Source organism: Camelus bactrianus, chromosome 23 (assembly GCF_048773025.1).
Source record: "Camelus bactrianus isolate YW-2024 breed Bactrian camel chromosome 23, ASM4877302v1, whole genome shotgun sequence".
In the NCBI taxonomy this organism is placed as follows: Eukaryota; Metazoa; Chordata; class Mammalia; order Artiodactyla; family Camelidae; genus Camelus; species Camelus bactrianus.
In genome coordinates this window covers 20,385,014-20,397,306 of record NC_133561.1, presented here as the reverse complement: position 1 = coordinate 20,397,306, position 12,293 = coordinate 20,385,014, and the positions used below count along the sequence as shown (strand labels likewise).

The 12,293-nt window shown below is 33.2% G+C and overlaps 1 protein-coding gene across 7 annotated transcripts in view; it reads right to left on the bottom strand.

Moving 5' to 3' along the window:
• Positions 1-12,293, bottom strand: part of AKT3 (AKT serine/threonine kinase 3) — a 207,801-nt gene that overhangs the window by 24,892 nt on the left and 170,616 nt on the right. For all 7 annotated transcript variants that reach the window (XM_074351770.1, XM_074351769.1, XM_045509444.2 and 4 more), the window contains one exon: positions 9,252-9,380. In XM_074351770.1, the coding sequence (XP_074207871.1) occupies positions 9,252-9,380 (129 nt within the window). The remainder of the gene's footprint in view (positions 1-9,251; positions 9,381-12,293) is intronic.

Sequence of the window (12,293 nt, the reverse complement as noted above, 5' to 3'; positions counted from 1 at the left end):
AAACACTAGTCCAGTTTTTATGTTTTTCCACAAATCTTTTGTACATGACAAACAAAGCTAGATATTTTTGGGAAAACAATAAATTCTAGTTTTCATCTTTAGCCAAAAATATTTAAAATCTCTACCTGCTTCAAATGAGTAATGTGAGAACATATAGAAAACAAGAAATAAAGAAGCAGAAGGAATTCCACTTGTGTACTTAAAGGAAATCCTGTATATAAAATCTTTAAATACCAGTGACTTTTGAATCCTTCTCATGCCCAGTTAGCAGAATGTACTGTTTGTGGATCTTTATCTGCTAGATACAGGATTTTACCTAATAACAAAAAAAATTTTTTTTAAATCTAAGTAATCTTTTACTACATTCCTACACCACCAACAAAACAGTGGCACACACGAAAAAGAGCCAAATGTGGTTTTTAACCTCTTTTTTCATAAAACCATAAAAAGCATAAAAGCTGGATTAACTGCCTCCTGAACCCACATTTCACCAGCCGGGTTCTCATCCCCAGCTGGCAAAACTGGCAATCCTTTATTTTTGTTTAAATACCTGGTTTGCAGCCAGAAGGGAAAGTGAGTACATAAAAAAAAGGTTTTATTTTTGAAGAGAAATAAGCAACTAAAGAATAAAACTGCAATATAAAAAAAATCTGTTTGATAAAATAAAATATATTTCATTTAGCTTTGTAAAATGAACACTGATTCTCAAAATTAGTGGTTTTGCTTCTAAACATACGAGCCTTAATTGATATATGATACATAATGCTACAATTAGAACTGTTTGTTGTGTTACTGTTGTTCTGATGTAATATATTATCTTACCGACATGTAAAACTTAGGCAATGTTGAAGAGAAAATATCCCAACAACTCAGCCAGACCTATTTATCTAAGAGTCTTCACTGTCAATTAAAAAGAAGGATTTCTGTTCAACTCCTACCTCCAAACAGCTGGAAGATGAATACACAAGAATTAAAAATAAAAGTGATTATAATATTCTACATGTGGATATATACTCTAAAACATGTTACCACTGTTCACACAACATCCTTTCTCTCTACTTATATCTAGATTATTTCAAAATACAATACTTTGAAATACTCTAGAAATTCCAGAATGAAATTAAAATCCACAGCCTTCTTTTATATTATTTTTGAAAGATAATCTTTCTCCCTTACTTGAAACACTTCTTTTTCTAAAATTACAGTAACATATAAAATTTACATTCTTTAACCTAAGAGTTGCAATTCCCTCTGGCTACCTCTGACGATTTTTTTTTAACCTTAGCAAAAAGGCTAATTTACTTCATGGTTATCATAAGGGCTGATCCAAAGGGTAGGATAAATGGTAACATAGAGGTACCACAGTGGTAAAGTACATTTCAACTCCATTATAATGCAACTTTTCTTAAAATTTGGAAAATATATGCAGATCAAAAACCTTTTCCTAGAGACACAATCCACTTAAAGACTTATCCTGAAGAATTAATCTAAAGAGTCTCTTTTCCATTAAATCAATATTAGTAATGTTTTAACTAAAATCAAGTTTAAATATGAACGCAGATATTTGGTATTTTCTTCTATACCTACTGTCCTGTGTAACCACAGATGTAGCTTCACTTTATAACAACATTTAACACAAATGACCAAATGGAGGTAAATCCCCCCACAAATGGGGATTTGGGACACTAAAAGAATGTAAATGTTTAAAAAATGATGAGAGGTCACATCAATAAACACCCAGACAGAGCACAAAACCTAGGAAACAAGACTCAGTTTTAATTTTTCCAGCAGATGTCAGAGGTTGCTTTGCTTTTTGATGTAATAAAACCTAAGATTCAAGGAAGTCACAGCCGGTGAGATTAAAAAAAACAAACCCCACCATGAATAGCTCTTTACTGGTTGCTAATTTCAAAGAATGACATTACATAATAAACTAAAATTTTTAAATCATATCATCAGTTAAAGTTTCCAGTGTAAATACTAATTGGCTAATGGGCACTTTGAAAAAGTGTATTCATTCCAATATTCTTTTACCAATTAAGATTTACTGGGAGGCTAAAGGAACACCTCCCTCAGTTTGTTCCCAGGCCACACAATGCACCCAAGGCAAGCAGTTATGAGGAGGCTATGTGTGCCCTGGAGTGACTTACTGCTCAATCAATAATCCTGACAGAACAGATGGGGAAAAAATTAAACATCTAAACAAACTGTCTGTACACCTACATTGTGAAAGTAAACTGCGAACTTGGATGAACCAATTTACCGCTAATTCAAAAAAAAATTTTTTTTTCTTGTAACCTTATATTTCAGGTAACTAGTATGTGTGTGCTCTATATATAAACACATATTTATATATTTATCATTTATATTTATGTATCATTTACAGAAGTCCTTTACATATTCTTAACAGCACAGGAATTTGCTGAGAAAAAAAGACCCACAAATCTTCTAATTCAGATTCTAAATGTATTGCAGCTTCAGGAGAACTATATATTTTGTAAGAACTACAAATTCCATGGTTTCTTGGTATTATCTTCATAAATACATATTTTATATCCAGTTTTCAAAAGCTATAATGATTCTAAAGAGACTGAAACTGTAAGTGCCATTTGTTCTGAATTAATATACTTCTAATCTTTATGGCTATCTTCTAGCATGTACACACAAGTACTTGCACACAGCTAACATCGTACTTTTGAAAGCATTCTCTGGCTAGAACATGCAACGCTCTTGAATAAGAGAAAAGCTAAATGGATACAATACTGGTGATTAAATTATACTCACACATAAGTTCCTAGAGATTTCTATACTTCTTTTTTATCCTAAAGCAACAGACATTATGGGATTCTAAGAAACTGGGTCTCTGTAACCAAAGTAAAAACGGCTGCTGTAACTACAAGTAATCACTAGTGTTTCCAGTCAGGGTTGGTTTTCTCTATGTTCTTAAGTTTCAGAGAATTTAAAATTAAACTTTGTGCTTAAATTAGAATCATTCCAAAATACTGAATGCAAATATTCTGATTGTTAAAACCAAAAGACTGCATAACATTGAAAAGAACTTTAGGTGAAAAATAGCTCCTTCAAGAGCTGACAGAACTCTAGGGAAGTAAACGCTGCTACTTATAAACGCTGAGAGACATTAACGTACAACTAAAAATGCCATTTTTGTTCGTATTTAAACAATACCCAACTTGGGGACAAAATGGGATGATTTTTAACATTACTCAGAAACAGTGTAAATAGTAAGCCAACTCATCACAGTTAGAAGTTCTTAAATGAAATAACTGTAAAGCAGACGACTTCTATCTGAACTAATCACTGTGCTTCTTCACTTAGTTTTCCCCTTAACATTGGCGGCGAGAACTCTTTAGAACTGTCAGGAAGATGAAGGTTTTCAAAAATACCTCAAGAGAACAATATTACGTGAGTCATTAATAATTAAATAAAATATTAGAGATGTACACAGTTTTAGGAAGGCTACTGTAACAACTTCTTATTCTTACAAAAAGCTTCTAAGTTTGAAGATTTAGTTTCACAATCTGTTAGAATCAGGAGAATTCTGTCCAAGGGCTAAGCAAAGTGTAACTATGTGTGCTGCTGTTTTTATCTACAGATTAAATATGCAAACATATTCAACTTTGGCCTCATTCATTTCTTTTAAGATCTCCTAAAGACAATATTGACAGAGTCAATAAATAGTGTCTTTTACATCTATTCTTTGTTGTATTTAAAACAAATACACAAAATTCCATTCAGCATACTTCAATCAAGTTTGGTTCTTAACTACTCCCCTCACCTACACTACTCCACATTAGCAACTACCTTCATTCTTAACTTATATGATTCTCTCAACTCATTATAAAGAAGTTAACGTATATGTTTGGCCTTACATTTATTCAAAACTTAATTTCCATTTGAGTTATTATCCACACAGCATCACAGTAACTGAGAAAATCTTTGCATCAAAATGGTGGTCTATTTCAGATACTGTTAAAATACATATTATAAAAGATAATAAAGCTTGTCGACTTCAAACGAAAGTGAATAAAATAATATCAAGTGAGTTTACTAAAAATGAGGTTCTGAAAACTAGGAATACATCAAAAAATGCATTTTTCAGCCACAGAAAAATATTTTACATACGTGAAATAAAATTATACATATTTTTCTGAGTATCAACCACAACCAGACACTACGTATTTTCCAACAATTAAGTCATTCTTTTGCAATCTTTTTGTTAGTTCTAACTTGATTATCAAATAATTTTTGTTTTTACACTATTACAGAAGTGCATTTCTCTAGGTTTCCAAAACCACCTTATTCAACCTTCCCCATCTGTCACCATCTGCTTCTTTTTAGCATGTACTTTTTGTGTGATCACATAAGCATGTGAAAAATAACTAACATTCAGATGATTATCTGCTGGTACATTTGAGGACTGGGCATAATAAAAGTGAACTGCCAAAACGTACTTAACACTTTTAATTTTGTTGGGTCTTGCATGTAAGCTACATTTGATTTTCAAACTGTTTTACAGTTGGAAAGTTGATCAGGTACTGCTAACTCAAGAGCAAAGCTGAGACTCTAAATAATTAGCACTGCATAAAATGCTTTGGATTCAATGAGAGCCAAATCAAATAATAAAATTTAACAGGAAGATTTTATATGTGGTTTCTAATTTCTTTTATAATTCTAGGTGTGAAAACATAGTAGATTATGAAAACAAAAAAATACCCTCAAAATATCTAACAGTCCATAATATATGGAAGGTCAAGTTTATTTCTTTCTAATATAAGAAACAGTAAAAACACTTTAAAACCACATACCCAAATGCACTTTCAGAGATGTGCACACTAAATGTATAGTTTACATGCCTGCTAGAACTGTATCTCTGCAACCCCTTAAAAAATAAAGACATGATTTTTCCCCTTTAATAATAAAGATCTATAATTATTCATCAACAGGAGAGAACAAATGCTTTAAAAAAAGATCCTTTTATCAACAAATGACATTTTTATACTATAAAACTTATCTTTTTTTGGTGGTCTTTGCCAGAAGGAGAAACTTAAGTTTACTTAAAAATCAGCTATGAGCCTGATATACAGGACAGTTAATTATCAGTTCTGAACTGATTCCTAACAGTCTTTTGAAGCATCTTTTAAATACCCTTCATCTATCTTTAACAGCAAAACATTCCCACCAGATTAAATCAGTTTACAAGGTAAAGGGTGGCCACTGCTAGATGAATGATAAGTTGCAGTAAGATCTCTCCATTATGTGTAACCAAGTCTTCTATAAGAGGAGAAGGGAAAACCTTGACAATGAGCCCTTCAAAAGAGAAGCAGTACTCAGGAATGTATTCCAGGTCTGAAAAACAGCTACTACTCATAAACTATCGAGGAAAGTCTCTCAATAATAAAGACAAGTACCAGAAACTTCAAGGTTCAAGGAAAGTGAAAGACAGCATCAGTACTAACGGCAAGGGGCTAGTTCCAGCTCCTGCCCAGTCCCTCTCTAACTCTGACCGTGCATATCTGATCACATTGCCCTGCTCTCAGTTCAAAAGTGGTTCTCCCTTGTGCATGAGGTCAAGTCTAAACTCCTTTCCATTCCAATGCCGATCTACGTGTCCAGTGTCCTCTCCTCTTGCTTGTTCCCTCTCTGCTGCCACCAGACCCTCCCATCTCCTTTTCTTTTCACCTTACTGTACGTAACTCCAGAAAAGCAATTTTTTTTTTTGCACAGTAATGATTATTTTCCATATCCTATCACATCAGTAAATACGGAAAGCTGCTTGAGGACAAAACCCATTTCTTAACAATTTTTGTATTCCCAGCACCTAACATAATGCATGACACCTAATAAATATTCAATAAGTATTTCTTTAATGAACGGAGCTTCAGTGAAATGATCCATATCAGAGATCAGAAAAAAGGACATAATTTCTTGTTTTTAAAAGAAATGGAAACACAAAGTTACCCTGATGTAACAGTGTCTGACACAAGTACTTAAAATATAAACATTAAAATTGCATGACCAGTTAGTTGTTTCAAGATTTGTCGTCCTCAAACAGTAAGCACAATGATCACTTTCTCCTATAAAAATAAGGCGTCAAGAATTTAATTATGAATCAACATCTATCAGCCATGGGTGTATGTATCAACAGCTTTTAAAGACCAGACTTCTGCAATATTTTTTAGAAAGGTATACAAATATGTTTTCTTACTTGTCTGAAAAAAGAAACGGATAACTTCTTATGAATTGTAAACTTTCTATTTAGAAATAACTGGACTCTCCTTGCATTAAATTCTTGGTTTTGTTCTTTAGTTGATAACATCTGCATATAAAACAGTATCTTTGTTTCTTAGGAGATCATCTCTACTGAAATGAGGTGTATTTATCTTCTTCAGAAATAATTTCCCTTCATTGTGACACAATTAATTTTGTTATTCTAAATACGGGATATCCTCATCCATGGCAAACGTACAGCAAGGGCAACCAGAACCCCAGAGAAACAAAGAATTTGTTTTTCATGACATTCACAAAAACCGTCCTGCTCTAGAAAATGTGATCTTGTATTTAAATAAACAAGAAACAATGTTTCTGAAATTTTACCTAATTTAGCCACAAAAATGGAAAATTTTAAATTCCAGATTTTATAACAGAGAAAATGTTATTTTTGGCAGCCCTCAATAAAATAATATTTGGAAACTTACTGTGAAAAATAGTACTAATATTTCAAATTACTAGCATTCGTTTACAATAACTCAACATTTTTGAAATGTAAATTAATCCCTAACTGAAAAGAACTATTGTAACAAACTGGCATGAGTTAATGTGTGTATAAGGAATGCTAGTATCATTCTGAATGTATTCCTACTTCCTAATTCTTTTGATTATTTTGTCCTGTTAAGCATTTACAAAGCATCTATTTAAAAAATAACAATTATTTACATCTAAGTGGCCTTGAAGTTACCTTTTTTAGTCCCATGATGTATGCAGTTAAAAAAGTAAAAGTGGGCTTTATAAGATGCATCTAGTTGAATCTTGATTCTATCTCTACCACCTCCTAGCTGTGTACAGATCACATTAAAAAATTCTGATCCTCAATTCTCTCACCTTTAAAAAATCAGGTTTGCTATTACAGAAGTTTATTCCAAATATGCAACGTACTTATATAGCATGAGGCACACAAAACTTGTCCAGTAACTACTAATCTTCATTCATCAAAGATTAACGCCTCTCTATTTGGTTCCAGCCACACTAACCTTGCTGGAGTTTGACAGAAGAACTGAACTTGTTTCTGCCTCATGGTTTTTATACTAGCTGCTCTCTGCCTGGAAAGTTATTCCCCTTTATCTTTGCAACAGCTGCCTCTTTAGCATTCAGCTCTCTGGTCAAACTCTCCTTGAACATCTCATCTGTAGAATATTTTATTTTCCAAAGATAGCTGCAACAGTATCTCCCACCTCACAGGATCTTTTACAATGGATCTTTTTTTTTTTTTTTCCACAAAGGGGTCTATCACTACCCCTGTGTAGTCTTAAAGTTGCTTAACCGCTAAGCATAAGACAGAAATGATGTGTGATTTCTGAAACTAGGCCATAAAAGGAGATGCATACACAAATATTCATAGCAGCATTATTAGCCAAAAACTGGAAGCAACCCAAACATCCATCAACTGCTGAATGGATAAACAAAATGTGTTCTATTCATACAATAGAATATTATTTGGCCATAAAAAGGAATGAAGTACCAACAACATGCCGAAGCATAGATTAATCTTGAAAACATACTAAGTGAAAGAAGCCAGACACAATAGGGCACATATTGTGTGATGACTCCATTCAGACGAAATGTCCAGAACAGGCACATCTATAGACAGAAAGCAGATTAGCAGTTGCTTGGGAGGAGGGAAGACCGGAGGGAGCTAACAGGTATGGGGTTTCTCTGTTGGAGTGATGAGAATATTTTGGCATTAGAAGTGGTGATGGTTGCACAGCTTTGTACATACTAAAAACACTTCAGTGCACTTTAAAAGGTTGAATTTTATGGTATGTGATGATAAAATTTTAGAAGATATACTATAAGAAAAATTTTCAAAAAACTAACAAAACATTTCTTGATAGTTTGCTAGGTTAAAAAAGAATGGAAGCAGTTTCCAAAGTGTTCCTTAAGACATTCACTTTAAGAACCCAGAGCCAAAGACATCTGTCTACCCTGAAGCAACCAGGAAATGAGGAAGCCAGGCCACACGGAAAAGCTATAGCTTTTGGGAACCTGTAAGGTACCAGGTGACAGTCAGCATCAACCATGAGACACATGAAAGGAGGAGCTTCCAGACTTCAGTCTCTAGCCACAGAGTCACCCTCTGCTGTGCCCTACGTACCACGGAACAGCGTTCTTGTTCCCCTGCTGTCTTGACTTAGTAACACTCAATCACATAAAATGGTCCGGTTTTGCAGTGGTCTGTTTTGCAGCAACAGTAATGAGAACACTACCTAACACAGTCACCACACCACAACCTCTCTTTATCTAGCTTTCTTCCTTCATGGTACTTATTCATTACATGACATTATGTTATTTATTTATTTTTATTCTGTCTCTCTCCACCAGAAGTGAGTTTCCTGAGAAGAGGGTCCTTTGTGTCTTGTTCCTACAACCACAGCACCCAGACAAATACCCAGTATATAGTAGACAAGTAATATATATTTGTTAAAAAAACAAATTAATGAATTATTGTAGAATCCTCAGCATGGGGAGGTTACCAGTTGGCACTTGCTCTGATATGAATTCCAAAATGTAGTTACTGTCATTTCATTAACTTTCCCAAAGGAATTAAGTATGAAAACCTGCAATACTACAAATCCAAATTATCACTGTTTCTTTGTTTCTAAGGAAAACCCAAGGTGGTTTATAAAACTGTTAATATTCTTGCTGAAGTCTTCCGACTATTCTATTTTAAAAAATAAATCAAAAAAGGTGTAACCAAGAAATAAAACACATATGGCCAAGAAATAAATATTGACTTCTACTGTATAGTACTTTGTGCTCATAAAGTTAATAAAATTTAATTTCTATATATTCTTGCCCTATAATACCATGTTAAACAAGTGGGAGCAAAACAGATTTGATTCATGTTGAAATCAAGGTCAAAGTAGTAGGTACTACAATTTTTTTTAATGCCTAAATGGTTTACTTTGCAAAATATTACATCAGTGTTACTTTTTTCCTATGGAGCCATAGCCTACCTCTGGTGCCAGATACTCTGGTGTGCCACAGAACGTCTTCATGGTGGCTGCATCTGTGATCCCTTCTTTGCAAAGTCCAAAATCTGTAATTTTTATGTGGCCATCTTTATCCAGCATCAAATTCTCCAACTGTGTAGTAAGAAAGATGACATAATTTATTCTATAGTCATCAAAAATAGGAAAACACTGCTTTGAAAAATAACTGAATGCTGAATAAGATATTTTGGAAAGAGAGCACAGTTGGAATTAATAGAATTTTCAGTACTTACAAACACTGTAGCTTCTTATTGATGTATAAGAAGAAACATGTTTTATCAGATACTTTATGATAATAAAATTATTGATTTTTAAACCAATGGGAGTAAGAGCCATTACTGTGTGAGTTCTGAGAACTAAAGCTTAATTAACTTTCCAAAGCAAACATCAATCCTATTTTTCTCTGTTTTTTTTTTTTTTAAATAAATTGTGATCTAAACAATCCCAAAGAGACAACCATCTTCTTCTAGATACATACAGATGGATTTCAACAATTTCTCTTAGGAGTCTATTGTTATTATAAAACATTCACTTACAGAAAATTTTTTTTGGTGGTGGTTGTAAATCAAATCTAAATCTCATTTTGTAAGGTAAGGCAATATCCCCTTTTGCAGTTCTTTGTAATAAAGAAACACCAACCCTTTTAAACATAAGAATATCAAAGTTAAACACTTAACAGTTGATAAAAACATATAGCACAGATATTATAAAGTTGGAATCTCTTTGAGCCTATTAATACAAAAACACCAAAGATAATCTTAAAGATGTAACCAAATAGCAAGATCATCTTCCTCAAGTGAAAATTATGAAATGCAAGGGGGTAAAGAGTTTGTGCAAAGCCAATGTACTTAAAAAGAGCAACAATAACTGATCTTTTTCTTCCCATTTGAATCCAAAGTTACAATTATCACCATGCAGAAATACATGAGCTCTGAATTGTGATCTTTCATAGCCTTATATATAGATGGGGCCCAGTCATGGAGCTACAGCCTAAGGGAATAAACAAGAAATGCATACACAAAAAAACACATGTGAAAAAATACATTAGCAGGATGAATGATAATTAACTTATTTAGGGAGTAGACAGTTATTCTACTCCTTAACGTGATCTATGAAAGTGCTTACCCAAACTCTGAAGTCAGTATCAAATTCAAAACAGAATTCCATATAAGAACATAAACAGATGCCAATCATATAAAATATGTTATGCTCTGTCGTATTATCCAATGTCTTATAAACCAGAAAGTAAATAGAGTTAAGCAAGCTGTGCTCAGTGAAGGAAAGCTCAGAACAGACATTAAGCCTTCAAGTATAGTACTTAAATGTGCTATCCACTGAATTCAATGCTCAATACATGTTTCATGAACTGCACAGACTTCAGAGAAGTGTGTCTGTCTTTGACTTGTCTTGAGAGAGTGGAATGAACCCTAAATATACTGCTGAAGCTATCAAACATAAAAGTTCTTTTATTTTATAAAATTCAGATACCATGCATCTTCCTCATGATTCTCTTACTAACTGGAACCTAAAAATCAAACCCAATTTGCACAAATGGCAATGAGTCCTGGATACTGAAACTAATCAGAAACATCAAGAAAGAATCTCTATTTCTCTTTTCCTCTCTGTTTTGGAAACCTTTTTCTTCTTCATGCTTCTGATGTTTTCCCTCTTTTCCTTCTCTTTCAAACAACACCCTCTTCTCCTGCTCCTATCTTGCCGTAACGAGAAAAAGTAGTATACACTGGAGAGTCCACTGTTTTGTTGAATAAAAATATATATGCCCTGTTCTTAATTTTAAAAAATATGCTTATTGTTTTAATACATAAATACATTATAATATATAAAAACAAAATCAAATTAAGTTCTTAAAATGTTGCAAGATCTTTTATAATACATTAGTTTTCTTTTTAACTGAAGTACCATCAATTACAATGTGTCTATCTCTGGTGCACAGCACACATAAAAGTTCTTATAAAAACTTCAAATAATACATACTAATAGCAAATAAATTGTGCAGTTTGGTGCATATTATGCCAATTGTCTTTATATATTTTATATGCACTGCAACATATTCATGGAAACATGACAGCATGCACTAATGTGCTAATTTTCCACATTTTGACAGGACTATTTTGAAGTGAATGGGTACAGAAGTATCAAAATGCATAAACAATGTTTTTTTATACCAAGAGGTACATAAATTTGAAAAATCTTGATTGGTACCTAATTCTCTAATCTCATATCTTATCTCTAACATACCAAGGGTTGAGGGATGAGAAATGAAATGAGATGCAGGAATAGGGTTGGAATAAGAAGATTATACTGTATAGCACAGGGAAATGTATACAAGATCTTGTGGTAGCTCACAGCAAAAAAAAAAAAGTGACAATGACTATATGTATGTTCATGTATAACTGAAAAATTGTGCTCTACACTGGAATTTGACACAACATTGTAAAATGACTTTAACTCAATAAAAAAATGTAAAAAAAGAGAAAAAAAGAAAAAAGGAAAAAGAAATAGTGTGAAGGTGACCAAGAGTCCCAATTTGCCCAGAACTGAGGGGGTTTCCTGGGATACGGGACTTAAAAGGTCAGTAACTGGGGAAGTTCTGGGCAAACAAGGACAGTTGGTCATTCTACTTGTTTTATAAATCAGCTTAAAAAATCATGATATAGTCAGAAATAAGGTCAACCTACGGGATGACTGTGAGAAATGGGGCAGAGGTCATGATAATGGGGGAAAGGTAGCATACTGCATGGGAGGCAGTAGAGTAACATGGATAAGATTATGGAATCAAGTCAGAGAACTTATATGTAAATTCAAACTTTACCCCTTCCTCACTATAGCTTTGGGCATGCTTTTAATATCTATATGCCTCAACTTCTATAAAATAACCCAATGTATTGTCTTTAGAATTAAATGAGATGTTGAATGTAGAACTTAACCAATAAATGTACTGATCATTTATTAAACATGGAGAGTTTAATGGCTGATTTGTAACAT